This window comes from Rhinichthys klamathensis, unplaced genomic scaffold (assembly GCF_029890125.1).
Source record: "Rhinichthys klamathensis goyatoka isolate OS25496 unplaced genomic scaffold, OSU_Roscu_1.1 h1tg000194l_1, whole genome shotgun sequence".
Taxonomy (NCBI): Eukaryota; Metazoa; Chordata; class Actinopteri; order Cypriniformes; family Leuciscidae; genus Rhinichthys; species Rhinichthys klamathensis.
In genome coordinates this window covers 95,959-111,787 of record NW_026606720.1, presented here as the reverse complement: position 1 = coordinate 111,787, position 15,829 = coordinate 95,959, and the positions used below count along the sequence as shown (strand labels likewise).

Below are 15,829 nucleotides of genomic sequence, written 5' to 3'. Positions count from 1 at the left end.
CAACAATCTTATATTTGGGAGCAATTTAGCGAGAACATACACTGTGTAACTTTTTGTAATAATTGTGAACCAATACATACTGTATAGTTGTTGTTGTTGTTGTTGTTGTTTTTTATAGCAAAAGTGCAGATGTTTAAGTTTGGGTTTACATGTTTCAAGGCAAGAAAAGCTAAGACTATTGCAATTTTAAATACTGGGAAATATATCTGGTTACAGGGTAAGTGGTGCTTGTATAATAAATAAAGGTTTCTGAGTCAGTGATATAAGATTGTGTGTATGCATTTTTATTGTACTTACACCTGTAACTACATGGAACAAGAGGGTAACAAGCACCACTTTAATTTACGGCCCGCAATGTCACACTTACCCTGTAACTACATGGAACAAGGGGGTAACAAGCACCACTACATGAAACAAGAGTATCTTTCCCCAATATTTAAGCAAAAGTTGCAATAGTTTTCGTTTTCAGTGCACTTTTGTTAAAAAGATTACTTTATAAATGCATAGATATGTACCCTGTAATTTTTAAAAAGCCTATACAGTATGTAGCCTACTGGTTCACCATTATTTCAAAAAGGTACTCAGTGTATGTTCTCGCTAAATTGCACCCAAATGTAAGATTGTTATATCATAATAGTAGAATAAGTACCCCTTAGTTCTATAATACTTTCAGTATAAATCATTTTTTTAAATTCTCCTGGTTGTTACCCCTTTATTCCCCAAACTTAAAATATTGTTCCCTTATACTTATATTGTAAGTACGTTGTAGGTAGACTATAATTACCGAAGGTTAAGTTGTAAAATTGCTTTAATTATGCAGTACTTTCCGGGCTGTAATCTAAAGCGTTACCAAAAACTAAATTGAAATAGTCGATTACAAATGTTCAGTTTAGGTCTGCTCTTATTGAGTCAAAGTTTTCCATTGATTTGTGTAATTTGTACAACCAATGTACAAATTACATTGTGCAACCAATCTCAGACATTTTTAAAGAGTTAATTACAACTACCGGTCCGGTCCTAATGAGCGAATTTGAATCAGTCTTTGAATCGGACGCATGTTTTATTTCCCAGTGCGCATGGAAATGATCGCTGCAAAAACTAAAGCAAAATTCATGCAATCAATGTAACACAACATTTATACTTCGAGCAAGCGAGTGTGGCGAACTAGAAAGCTAACATTATAATCAACAAAGCGTAGAGAATAAGCTTGTGCTGGACTGCAGGGTTCATACTGGAAACTGTGTAAACCTGCAGGGACTGACAGCTTCAGTGATGGTAAAGGGGGCCACTCTTGTACTGTGTCTTGTTAAGGCCAAAGTATACTATTTTCTTTACATGTACGCTAGTGTATACGTACAGTTAAAGGTGTAAACCTTTCAAAGCATACTCCATTTCACAGAGTGAAGCAAAACACAGGCGGTCGACATGCGCTCTAGAAAGTTGTATCTTTGTCAAGTGTCTACGCTATTTTTCTCCAGAAGTTAAGACTGAAAAATGTCTTTGTATTCTTTTAAACTAAAGTTGCGGATATCTCATAAACCCTCTCACACAAGCGCTTTGTCAGTGTGGGTGTCTGTTGTTTTTTTGTTGTTGCTCCTGTTCTGTCTCTTGAGTTCAGTAACAACAGCCCCGGCGAGTGTTGCCACCTTGTGGAACAACTGATTAGTGCAAAACAAATTCAATGCGCATGTGCCGAAATTCTGTGTATAATTCATTTAAACAGAATTATGTGTGTGTGTGTTTGTACCGTAGGGTCGAACTCAATGCTGGTGATGCCCTCATTACTTCCATCTAAAGTCCCTCTGTTCTGAAGAGTTCCTGCGTAAACAAAACACTGCACTATGTTACATCAAGCCTGGGAATATTCACTAACTCCTGTTGTGTGTCTATTGACTGCATAATAGAGCTCATCACATGAGATCATAGTTTATCTACACACAGTGATGCTTGCCCATGCTAAATGTGCGGACATGATGGTGGGGTGCTTTGCCAGGGCTTTTCTCTGTGGTTACTAAAGTGCTTGGAGTGGTTTTTTATTGGGTTGCATTGTGACATTCTGGTCTCCGCAAAAAAAAGTGATTTTCTTACTCATCATTTTAGTATTTTTTTGTTTAAAATATCTACAAATATATAAAATAACGTTAATTCAAATGCAAAAAACAGATTTTTTTTTCTTGTTTTAAGAACAAATCTCACTTAATTTGATACATTCCTCAGAAAACAAGACTTCTTATCTTGTAGTCTCAAGTGAATGTATGTTTAGATATTGTGCTGACACCTGCTGGTGGCCACAGGCAGTCACATGTACTGACTAAATCATTGAGTATCACTTGACGTGGTTCTTTATTATCTATCTGAACTCTATATATGTCTATATGTCTAAAGCTGACAGTGAAACAGATCGGTTTTGTGATGTACCTCCTTCAATGTCCCACAGTTTGATGACTCTGTCAGTCCCTCCTGTAGCCAACAGGTTTGAACTGGTACTGAACCGCACCGCGTTGATTCCCAGCTCATGAGCATCCTGAAACCACAAAACATACATTCATTTCTAATTCTTTACATTCACATGTATTATACAATGCATGTATGTATTATACATTTACATGTATTAGACATTTTTTTAATACAGAGCAACATTTCATTTAGGTATACATTTAATCAGTTCATGCATTGAGTGTTATAATCTTTTAAACACCCCTAGCAAATTCCCAAATCTGCCTAGCAACCAAGCAACCACCCAGAGTCCCCTACCCTGTCATGCAATCGAACCCATTAGCAAGGATGTATTTAATTGCTCGTAATTGACAGTAACGACATTTATAATGTTACAAAAGATTTTTTATTTCAAATAAATGCTGTTTTTGTACCTTTCAATTCATCAAAGAATCCCGAAAAAATTTATCGCAATGCCCACAAACATATTAAGCATCAAAAACATTGATAATAAAAATAACCATTATTAATAATTTAGCTGCAATAATAATTGAGCAGCAAATCCGCATATTAGAATGATTTCTGAAGGATCATGTGACACTGAAGACTGATGTAATGATGCTGATTTGACATCACAGGAATAATTTAATAAATATATATTTTTTTAAATTCAAATAGAAAACACTAATTTTAAATGTTTATAATATTTAACAATAGTACTGTTTTTTCTGTATTTTTACATGCCACCTCAAGGTATAATCTTGTTGTTAAAAAAAACATTCTTTTAACATGGTACAAGTCCAAATACCAAGGTACAACAATGGTCCTTTTTGTTTTAGGTATGCATCCCCACGTGTCTGATTTGAAGGAACTTCACTAGCTTCAATAGGAACAATAGCTATCATGCTCAATGTTATATTCATACAGTCACTTATGTGAAACTGAAGAAGGGGAAGAAACGTTGCTAAGGTGTGAAAATGATAACAACAAGCAGTGTATTTACGTACTTTACACTCAAGGGGGGATTAAAACAGCGGGCGATAAGCACTGCAATATTTTGCCATCGAGAATACAGCAATCTGAAGGAATTCTTGATGAAAAAAATTATGAAATGACAGGAAATAGTATTTAAATCCTGTCGTGCCAACAACCAAAAGATCAACAGGAAATGCAAATGAGTAATTGTGACACATGTCCATTTAAGGAAGTGTAAACTCCTCTCCATGCCACAACTAGGGCTGGTTCCTGCTGTCAGCTATTCAAATGAAAATGGGTGTCTGCACATGACAGAGCTGCAGTGTCCCACAGAAAGACACTGTTTCACAGCGACACACAGACGCTTTGTTCCACAGCCTCATCATCCACAGACCACCAGCTACCACTATGTGCTTGTAAAATATCATCCCTTACATGCTATGACCCCTTTAAGAACCACAAGATTAATATTATTGTCCATTTAAATATCATCACTCCATCGACACAACTGTTTCCTTATCATTTTAACAAGGTTATATAGGTTCCTACTTGTTTCATAGCCCAACAGGACCATAATATCAACATGTAATATAACAGCACAACGTATGGGAGAAACATGTTTTGTTGTTGATCATGTTGTAAACGGTAACACGCACCAGTGTATAAATTGCCTTGGTTGGGACTCTGGCAACCAGACAGACTCCTAATGGGATAAAGAGATCCTCTTCTGACCTGCAGACTGATTTACCTCTGATCTTCCTCCTGGACACACAAACAACAGAAGAATGATCAATAATACTGAAGGGTAGCACATCTTATATATACAGTAAAACTGAGCTACAGTGTTGAGGGTCACACATTACAAGTACCATGTGTTTCGTAATCACTTTTGAACTAAATCTGGCCAAAACGTTCATTTGGAGTTCGTTTCGGGAGTTTGAAAAGCTGGTAAGCCCCTTTGAACTATCATTGGTCAGTGGAGCTTATGTAATAGAGGTTATGCGCGTGACGTCACCGCCGGCCGGAGTGACTGCGGTTACACACACCGAGTGGCAAAAAGTCTTGAGCGGCAGCATTTGTTTTCAGCGTGAATGCAGCGAAACACATCTAAAACAGGAAAGAGCTTTGCGATTTACTGTACAACTAGATTTGACAAGAAATCTGAGGGATATTTTTACAGACTGCCGAAAGCTACAGAAAAGAGAAGCAAACGGATCGCTGCAGTTCACAGAAACATCGACTCCAGGCAGCGAACGCTGGATTTGCAGTTATCATTTTATGTCAATATGCTGAATTTAGGGGTAAAATCATACCCTATATATTGTATTGTTATATATTGTATTGACAACTCATCAATTAAATATTTACCATCATATATTCTGCATGATTGGACGTTTTTAAATAAACAGACAAAAAAACTATACAAGTTTTAGGGCTGGACAATATGATATATACACTCAACTAAAGGATTATTAGGAACACCTGTTCAATTTCTCATTAATGCAATTATCTAATCAACCAATCACATGGCAGTTGCTTCAATGCATTTAGGGGTGTGGTCCTGGTCAAGACAATCTCCTGAACTCCAAACTGAATGTCAGAATGGGAAAGAAAGGTGATTTAAGCAATTTTGAGCGTGGCATGGTTGTTGGTGCCAGACGGGCCGGTCTGAGTATTTCTCAATCTGCTCAGTTACTGGGATTTTCACGCACAACCATTTCTAGGGTTTACAAAGAATGCTGTGAAAAGGGAAAAACATCCAGTATGCGGCAGTCCTGTGGGCGAAAATGCCTTGTTGATGCTAGAGGTCAGAGGAGAATGGGCCGACTGATTCAAGCTGATAGAAGAGCAACTTTGACTGAAATAAGCACTCGTTACAACCGAGGTATGCAGCAAAGCATTTGTGAAGCCACAACATGCACAACCTTGAGGCGGATGGGCTACAACAGCAGAAGACCCCACCGGGTACCACTCATCTCCACTACAAATAGGAAAAAGAGGCTACAATTTGCAAGAGCTCACCAAAATTGGACAGTTGAAGACTGGAAAAATGTTGCCTGGTCTGATGAGTCTCGATTTCTGTTGAGACATTCAGATGGTAGAGTCAGAATTTGGCGTAAACAGAATGAGAACATGGATCCATCATGCCTTGTTACCACTGTGCAGGCTGGTGGTGGTGGTGTAATGGTGTGGGGGATGTTTTCTTGGCACACTTTAGGCCCCTTAGTGCCAATTGGGCATCGTTTAAATGCCACGGCCTACCTGAGCATTGTTTCTGACCATGTCCATCCCTTTATGGCCACCATGTACCCATCCTCTGATGGCTACTTCCAGCAGGATAATGCACCATGTCACAAAGCTCGAATCATTTCAAATTGGTTTCTTGAACATGACAATGAGTTCACTGTACTAAAATGGCCCCCACAGTCACCAGATCTCAACCCAATAGAGCATCTTTGGGATGTGGTGGAACAGGAGCTTCGTGCCCTGGATGTGCATCCCACAAATCTCCATCAACTGCAAGATGCTATCCTATCAATATGGGCCAACATTGCTAAAGAATGCTTTCAGCACCTTGTTGAATCAATGCCACGTAGAATTAAGGCAGTTCTGAAGGCGAAAGGGGGTCAAACACAGTATTAGTATGGTGTTCCTAATAATCCTTTAGGTGAGTGTATAACATTGATATGAGTGTGCACATGGATTTAGGCCTACCTATATTGTATTTATAAAGCGTTCACATGCAAATTTGCTTCATGTATTTCCCCGGAGTCGAAATCAGGAAACACGATTCCTAATGCATGTCAATATCCATGGATCACTGGATCTTTGGTAAGTTGTAAGGAACACTATATCGAGTCCAACCTTTAGTTTAAGCTGATAATCGTTTGTTTTACTCGCGTTTTCGCAGTTTCTCCTATTAACTGCAGTCACGCAGCAGCTCTTCTGCCTCTCAGTCCGGCTGATGGAGTGTGTTCCTGCGGGAAAGTGACGTGAATGCATAACCTCTATAGGTAGGTGTGGCTCAGAGGCTCCGCCTTCTTTGAGGTGTCAATCTGTTCAGTCCGTCGATGTCTCACTTTATGGGAGGAACTTTATTCTAATTGAAAAAGACACTAACAGTTCGACATTGTTTAATACTCTAAAGCTGCTTTGTTTGAAAGCAATCTATTGTATAAAGTTGTGTCTGGAGTCTTTTGCTAACGGTATCTTGCTGCAAAGGTATGTCAAACTTTTTTTTTTACCCCTAAGCGAAGAACGAAAAAAAAAAACATCGCCTAGTGTATTTAATGACCTTAAAGTTGAGGTCACATTAGTGAAATTTCACAGGCAAAAGAAATGGGGAAATCTTTCACAATCGCATGCAATTCTATTGAAACGATTGGATTTCAACCGAGAAAATACGTTTAACAACGATGTGACCGCTGCTTAACACTTTTTAAAATAAGTAGTATGCATTTAATTTCAAGGTTAGCAATTTCCAGACTTTTGTTCTTTTTTTTTTTTTTTACTATTTTGAGGATTCTGTATTTATATATATATTTACATAAGGAACTGAGAGTACTACAATGTTATTGGCAGTTAAAAGCAACCAATTGGCCAAAATATTGACTATATTCTATAACTATCCACCTTTAACTTGAATGTGTGAGGCTTCCAGTGTCATCCGCTTCAAGTTAATTTAGCTATATAAAAGCAGTCCATTATGTTGCTTGATACTGATAATTGTTATCATATTTTAATGTATTATCATAATCTTAAACACAGTAGTTTGTGACGCAAACAGTTTTACCGTTTACCGTTTACATGCTAATGAATATGAAGTCTTGCACATGCACAGAAAATAGCATTTTGTGTTGCAAAATCAGGTGGATAGTAACTATTGCTGCCATAAACTTTACACATGGAAGAGGGGAGAACGATTGCTCCTGTGACTGCTATTCTTTATTCGTTTTTTTTTTCACAACAGCTACATTGCCTTGTCTTGTCATTAAAGCAGTGCACATTTACATATATGAATAATCATTTGAAGCGTATTGTATGTTTTATACACAATGAAAATGGCCTATATTTGACCGAAATTCCAGAATTGTTAGCAAGCTTACTAGATAGATAGTGGAGTGAATGTTTATATGATTGTCAACAAATGGGATGCTACATTTTTATAAAAAATTAAATATCTTCATAAGCTTTGGCTTTTATAAGATTTCCCTAATAAATAAGCAAGAATAAACCTGGTATCTTCCATTATACCTATTCGTTCCGACAACAAAGCACTTGAATATGACGAGCTCTTAATCACGACTTCAGAAGTGGGAAGTAGGACATTTCCGATAGCGTGTGAAGGTGGCATAATTACTGCAAAGCATAATAATAATGTTTCTGTATCATGTTTAAATATTATTGTATTTATTCAATTTTAAATATTTCAGATTGGTTTATCATATCAACGTAAACATCAGTTGCCAAGTGATGTGTGATCACATGCTGCAGGTGCCTATGATCAAGATGCATGAACTAGTTTAAGGAGTATATTCAAACCATATTTATATATTTACATATTTTAAGTTCAGTTTAACTTTCCAAGCATTCATTTTTTTGTGTGCTTTTTATGCTCATATTCAAAAAATCATATTCAACTATGGAATTTCCTTTTGGCAAAATTTTGTTTTATGTATGTTTATTGGGTATTGCTCTGATCTGCATACATTTTCTGTTTTAAATATTACTGCTATATTTTACTACTATTTTTAGTAATTATCTATGTGTTCTAGGTGTATTTCTGTGTACTTGTCTGAAGCCTTTTGTTTTTACACTAACTTGCTTAGTTTGTCTCCTGACTAAATAAATACGTACGTTACTTTAAAACGTAACATTCCCCAAAACTCCCAACTTATGCTATATACAGTGATATATCAGCGCTTTAAGGGCTTTTACTAAAACTTACTCAAAGAGTCCTCTGATGGAGCTGATGATGCGGGGGGACGTAGCTGAAGCAGACCTGAGGGAAAATGTACAATTCTGGACAATCTGAAGAACTCTGAGATGGAAGATCAAGAAATCACTGTAATAATTATGCATAAATGCCACTACTGTTACCTGAAAAGTGGTCCATGGGATCTCTGGACTCTCTCTGCAGTTTCACATTTGGGGGATGATTGTTCGGGGGGTGACGCATTTCCAGACTCTCTGACAGGCGAAAGCAAAACCATTAATGAAAACTCTCGGAATAAAAACAAACAATGCATGATGATCCGTATGTTAACTTTATAATGTTGTTTATGCTGCCCACATATGCTGATTAAAGGAATAGTTCATCTACAAATCACTTATTCACCCTCATGTCATTCCAAACCGAAACACAAATACATAAATGACAATGCATTCTTTAACATGTCTCCTTTTGTGCTTAACAGAAGAAAAAAGTTGGATCGACATAGGGTTGGGTATCGTTTGGGTTTTATCCGATTCCAGTACCTACTCGGTATTTTTTAAACGGTTCCGGTGCTTAAACGGTTCTTAAATCGGTACTTAAGAAAATGAAACCGCACACACTTTATCAAAAAATAATACCCTTTAATTTACAGGGCCAAACTGGACACAATATTAACTTAAATCTTTAAACAATATAAATACAAGTAACATATGGTAATAATAAAACCAATATAAAATAAAAATTCATATTTACATAATATCAAATGAAACAATATTGTATCAAACAATGTAATAATACTGGAGATTAATAGAGATTACTAGCAGGCAGAGGCAGAGCTGCCAACTCTCACGCATTGACCGTGAGACTCACGCAAATGACCCTTTTCACACAGAAAAATCGCGGACAAAGAGGACACGGACAGACAAGACAGAGAAGGTTACTTTTGATAGGGAACAAATCCACAGCTGTCAGATTCTGTCAATATTTTTACGAGATTCACACAATAAATAACGTTTTGGCTCTTTGAAATGTGACAGATCGCTGTAGCGCGTCAGTTCAAACGGCACGTGATACAGCAGCCTACAAATCCACTGCTTCTTTGAGTGAACCTATGAAAGAGAACATCTCTGGTTACTGGTGTAACCTATGTTCTCTCAATAGGGAACGGGACGCTGCCAAGCTCCTCGCGCTGCCGACCAGCTTCCTTTTTCGGCAGAGAAATCTGAGGAGCAGATGGCGCGCGCGCGCCAACATATGACGACGTAAGTGCGTCGATGCGGCGCCCGCGCCATCAGCCAATGAATTGGCTTGATTCTATATGGGATTCAGACTATCGGCACACCCAGAGGGCGTTCTGACACGTAATTTTACACGTGAAATGCAGCCAAACCTTGCGAGAAAGAGCGCGCTTGCGAGACAGAAGAGACTGTGCTCCAAACTGTGTAGCACACGCACGGCGGAGAGAGAGCGAGCGAGAGACCTTGTGTGTGTGCCTAATGAAGTTAGGCACCGAAATCAGGCACCGAAATTTTCGTTCTTATTCGGTCTGGTTACTACCGTCCGTTTACGTCGGAACCGGTTCCCTATTGGCACCGAGTTTCGGTACCCAACCCTAGATCGACATGAGGTCAGATTTACGTTGCAGTGTCACTTTATACAGTTGTTACTTACTCGTTAATATTCACGTTCTTACTGGCAGCCATCTGAAGCTCTTTGTGAATACTGGCCTCTCTGGCTCTAAGAAAGAAGAGGAAATGTGATCAAGAAAGGATGTGGTGTTTATGGAATGGGCAAAATTCGCTCTCAAGATTTAGGAAAAAGGAACATACAAACGAGCTGCCAGCAGAAAAGCACAGCAGCTGAGAGAATGTGCTCAGTGGACTTTGAAATATGGCCTTTGTTTAACAAAACACCAATTCATCATTAACTACATTAACCATCTTCTAAGGCAGCCATTGAATTTTAACTAATAATGTTTCTACTGTTGTATGACATGGCCTTGGTGTCGCTTATTCCTTGCTGACAGATGTTGCGTATAGTACAACGACCTCAAAACTTATTTGGACACTTTTAAGAACGTAGCTTCCCCGCATTGTAACACATATAGGCCTGGTTTCGCAGACAAAGGCTGTTAAATTAGAAACTTTATGTAGATTTTATAAATGTGCCTTAGAAAAAAACACTATTGGTTTGTATTTTGAGACAAAGCAATGGCATTGGCATTTTTTAAGATGTGTCAGTGCAAGTTGCTTTCAGTTAAGACAACTCAAACTTGCGTTTTAGTCTGGGACTAGGCTTAAGCCATTCCTGTAAAACCGGGCACTGAAGTCGACTTATGCTATTTTGGATTTAACATTTCATGTAGTGTGAGTGTAAAAGTTATAAAAGTTGTAAAAGATCAAAGTGCAAAATAAATGGAGTTATTGAGTTGTTAGAAGACGCTGAGAACTCGGGCTGGAATTGATATGGTGAAATTGTAGCCATCGTTACTGTTCTTATCACTCTGTGTCCAATCCCTGAGGAAGATCCGGAACTGAAATTCAGATATGGTAATGACTTGGCCATCTGACCAATCAGAGCAGAGTAGACCAGTTACAACAGACTGGGCCATCTGACCAATCAGAGCAGAGTAGACCAATCACAACAGACTGGGCCATCTGACCAATCAGAGCAGAGTAGACCAATCACAACAGACTGGGCCATCTGACCAATCAGAGCAGAGTAGACCAGTCACAACAGACTGGGACATCTGACCAATCAGAGCAGAGTAGACCAATCACAACAGACTGGGCCATCCGACCAATCAGAGCAGAGTAGACCAATCACAACAGACTGGGCCATCCGACCAATCAGAGCAGAGTAGACCAATCACAACAGATTGGCCATCTGACCAATCAGAGCAGAGTAGACCAATCACAACAGACTGGCCATCTGACCAATCAGAGCAGAGTAGACCAACCAGAACAGACTGGGCCATCTGACCAATCAGAGCAGAGTAGACCAATCACAACAGATTGGCCATCTGACCAATCAGAGCAGAGTAGACCAATCACAACAGACTGGCCATCTGACCAATCAGAGCAGAGTAGACCAACCAGAACAGACTGGGCCATCTGACCAATCAGAGCAGAGTAGACCAATCACAACAGACTGGGCCATCTGACCAACCAGAGCAGAGTAGACCAATCACAACAGACTGGCCCATCCGACCAATCAGAGCAGAGTAGACCAATCACAACAGACTGGGCCATCCGACCAATCAGAGCAGACTACAGGAGGAAATGAGAGTTTAGAGAACCTGAATCCTTGATCAAACTATTTCAGACACTGTGAGAAAAGAGGTGATGCTGCAATATATTATGAGAAAATGAAAGTGTTTTTTGACATTGGATGCATGTAAATGTATTAAAATGATGCCATCATTTACTCACCAAGAGGTCATTCCAAACCTGTATGACTGACTTTCTTGTGCAAACACAAAAGCAGATATTTGAAATAATCTTTTGCCCATTCAATAAATGTCAATGGGGTTCAACATAGAACTAGACCACATTGGCTTTCATTGTATGGACAAAAAAATAACCAGTAAGATATTTTTCAAAAATATCACTTCCACAGAAGAAAGTACGTCATACAGGCTTGATGATGAAAGATTTTTAGTGTCGGGAATGAACAATCCCTTTAAATCCATTCTGCAGAATTAATGCACAACCAATGGCATGAATAAGAAGATGGGAGTGCATATTTAGCTTTTCTCATCGGTGACGCAGTAATCAAATGTTTCACCTTCAAGAGATTATTGCTATGTATAATTGTTGTGTGTAAGTGTAGCCCTCTAACATGCGCCCCACCCCCCCTCTGACCTCACTCTCTTCTCGTTACGATGGTTCATGCGGGCCGCAGCCTGCTGTTTTAGCTGGATCATGTTCTCCAGGATCTCGGAGCTGTGGAGTTTCTCCTGTCGGTACGTCCTCTCCGTGTCCTGGTGCCGCTCCAGCAGGGAATCATAGGTTTGTTTCAGGAGTCGGTTTCCAGTCTGCACCTCAGCCACGCGCTCCTGAAGCTCACTGTGCTCTGAGGCCAGAAGACTGAGATGCTTTTGGACCTCATCCAGCCTTATTTAAAACACAAAACAAATTACTACAGATATGCAAGATGTATGATAAAGTGGTTCCACTTTCCAATACTTCAGGAATTCGATTAGATAAACTGTATATTGCAGAATGTTCAGTGTCTTTTTCTGAAAGTGAAAAAGTCAAAGTGAAGCCATATTTTAGCTTTGTGACCAAAATTTAGGAAATTATCCACTGATAATCACTGAAGATTCAACAGCTTGAGGATGAATAAATGGCAATTTCTACGTATAAAATATGGTTTAAATCTCTCTTTCAAAAAAAAAAAAAAATACATTTTTGTTCTTTTTTCCAACAAACTGTCAATAAAGACACAATGGGAGGTCTAACTAAATAGCAAATGAAGTGTTTATTCATTATACACACATTTTATTTATATATTTTATATATATATATATATATATATATATATTTTTTTTTTTTTTTTTTTTTTTTTTTACAAGTTTGGAAATTTCTATTTTGAATAAATGCTGTTCTTTTTAACTTTTATTAATTAATGAATCCTGGAAAAAAAGCATTACAGATTAAAAAAAATATATTAAGCAGCAACTGTTTCCAACATTGATAATAAATCATCATATTAGAGTGATTTCTGAAGGATCATGTGACACTGAAGACTGGAGTAATGATGCTGAAAATTCAGATTTGCATCTCAGATATAAATGATATTTTATTAGTATATTAAAATAGAAAAACATTTTAAATTGTAATATTTCACAATATTACAGTTTGTTCTGTATTTTGATCAAGCAGAACTGACTTCTTTCAAAAACATAAAAAATAATAATGTTTCCAAATTTCTGATATACACTGTGTGTATATATAATGCAATTTTAAATAAACCTATAGACCAGTAGTGGCAAGCAGAGTTGAGACTTGTAGTCTAAATGTTGATTTGTAGTTATTTCATAACATAATAGCACAATAAGTTCATATAAATCAAATCAAAATATTTGTTTAATATATTTATTTGTAATATTACAAAAACAGGTAACTGGGATAAATGGTTTGAAAATGGTATGTGACAATTGTGGGGTTTTGGTAACACTTTACTTGAAGGGGTGTGCATAAGACTGACATGACACCTTCATAACCATGACATGACACAATGTTATGAATATGAAGAAAGTTTTATGCATGTTTATGACAACTGTCATTAAGTGTCATTTATTAAGTGTCATTAAGTGACATTTTTAATGCAAATATGACATTGTTTGAGATGTCTTTGTTATGACACCTTGACATAAACAAATACATCATAACCTGTCAGTGTCTTTGTCATGACAACTTGACATTACTAAGACAACACAACCTGTCATAAACATGACATAGCAGATTAATTATCAAACTTAAGAAACCACTTAGCTTTATTAGTTAACATTACATTAAACTGCCAGGTGGTTGTTTTTGACATTGGCTGTCATGAAGCCATTATAACTGTTTAATGACAAATTCAATTTGTACCACTGTAGTTGAGGTCACGAAAAATATTCATGACACAGTTATAATGGCCTTATGACAGCCAGTGTCAAAACCAACCACATGACAGTTTAACTTAATTTAATGTCAAGTTGTCATGACAAAGACACTGACAGGTTATGATGTTATGGTTTATGTCAAGATCTTAAACAATGTCATATTTGCATTCAAAATGTCATTATTGAGCAAAAGACACTTAATGACAGTTGTCATAAACCCTACTTCATATTCATGACATGTGTCATGGTTATGAAGGTGTCATGTCAGTCTTATGCACACCCCTTCAAGTAAAGTGTTACCGGGGTTTTTTTTATACTACAATCAGTTTTATATAATTATGTGTCAATATTGACACAGTCATAAATGTGGGTCATGCATTTGATGTGCTTTATTGTATGTTCATTTCATCTTAAATCACTTAAATGACTTTAACCCTTTAAAGTCACAATTGTGCCCTATTTGTGGAACGTGACAAATTTAAAGGCTGGTGAGATGAGAATGATGTACGTTTAGTGTGTTTTTGAGGTCTAACAGAATAAGGAGGTTTACTTGGTATGTTGTTCGTCCAGTGTCGCTTCATTCACCTGGAGTCGCTGCTGCAGTCCCACCACTTGGTATGCAAGCTGCCAGAACAAAAACAAGTGGAAAGCCGAAAAACATATTTCAGAGGGGGGAAAAAGCCATGAATGGAAACTCAGACAGTGTAGCTGTGCACTTCATTACTATATTAACACATGTTTAAAGGAGTTTTTAAAGCTACAATAGCTGGATAAAGGGGAGAGGACCTGTGTGTCGATAAAGCAAAGATACGCAGCAGGTTTTATCACATGCTTTCGCAAAAATGTTGCCACTGATCTTAGGACAGCCTCAATGCGAGATTAGGTGTAAGAACTGGTTATGCTCGGTTCTCAGACTAACTAGTGAAAAGTAATGTTCACATTTACGTTAGACTAATATGCTTTGACTATGAATATGCTTTGACTACACGCTTTGCTTCTACAGGCGTGAAGCCATCAGCTCAGGAGGATCTTCGGCTTGCTTGCATAGGTTTGATGGCGTGACTGTCTGCTAACAGGAAGAGATAACAGCAGGAGACTTGTAAACCTGTTTAGAGAAACGGGTCGCAACTTGTGCCATAACATTCAGTTTGTTCTATAAAGGTTCATTGGTAATCCAAACATCAAGCTGCTTTTGTATGAGAGGCTGATTGTGTTTTTCCCACACATACTGTACCATCATCTCATACCTCGCCGGTGGTCGTCTTTAGAGACGTCAGTGGATCTTCAGATGAGGGGACCGCTGAGGGCCTGCAGGGGCCGAAAAACAGCATTTAGAAATCAAGAGCAGGAACAGACTGGGCATGAGTGTTATTTATATGGCACTCCAATGTAATTCAAAAGAATACATGCTAATGCTATGTCAAGTCGACAACGGCATTTTAAAAAGACATAATTGGGGGGAAAAATACAGGAAATCCATGATTTCACACATGGATGTGACGATCAAGGATTTTTCCTGTAGTCTAAACATGTGCGTCATGTGGTAACATCTAAATTAACTAGTTTTATTAGTGTCAAAAATATTATTTAATATGACTGCATCTAATGGTTACTCCAACGAATTATATTTTAGGGTCAGTCACTTTTTACAGTAGCACATTATGACTCAGAGTAAAGCTTACCTTGACCCTGATCCCAGAATGCCTTTGGTTATGAAGGCTCTTTGCTTGGACTTCTCCAGCAAACTGTGATCTACAAGAAGAACAATAAGACAAACGACTTCTGAACATACATCCAGAGCATCATCTTGATATATTTGTTTGAAAAAAGGCTAGCTGATGTTTGCATGCACTCCAAGTGTGTTTGTTAAT

General features: G+C 37.9%; 1 protein-coding gene across 3 annotated transcripts in view; it reads right to left on the bottom strand.

The window, feature by feature from the left end:
- Positions 1-15,829, bottom strand: part of LOC130095944 (protein Atg16l2-like) — a 50,781-nt gene that overhangs the window by 33,999 nt on the left and 953 nt on the right. For 2 of the 3 annotated variants that reach the window (XR_008808159.1, XM_056262552.1), the window contains exons 2-11: positions 15,641-15,710; positions 15,206-15,266; positions 14,509-14,582; positions 12,211-12,462; positions 10,019-10,084; positions 8,512-8,601; positions 8,360-8,413; positions 4,068-4,173; positions 2,419-2,524; positions 1,748-1,818 (exon numbers count right to left, since the gene is read on the bottom strand). Coding sequence is in view for 2 of the 3 variants with exons in the window: in XM_056262552.1 (XP_056118527.1) it covers positions 1,748-1,818; positions 2,419-2,524; positions 4,068-4,173; positions 8,360-8,413; positions 8,512-8,601; positions 10,019-10,084; positions 12,211-12,462; positions 14,509-14,582; positions 15,206-15,266; positions 15,641-15,710 (950 nt within the window). In the remaining variant the exon portion in view is untranslated. The remainder of the gene's footprint in view (positions 1-1,747; positions 1,819-2,418; positions 2,525-4,067; positions 4,174-8,359; positions 8,414-8,511; positions 8,602-10,018; positions 10,085-12,210; positions 12,463-14,508; positions 14,583-15,205; positions 15,267-15,640; positions 15,711-15,829) is intronic. The other variant, XM_056262553.1, reaches the window with a different exon arrangement.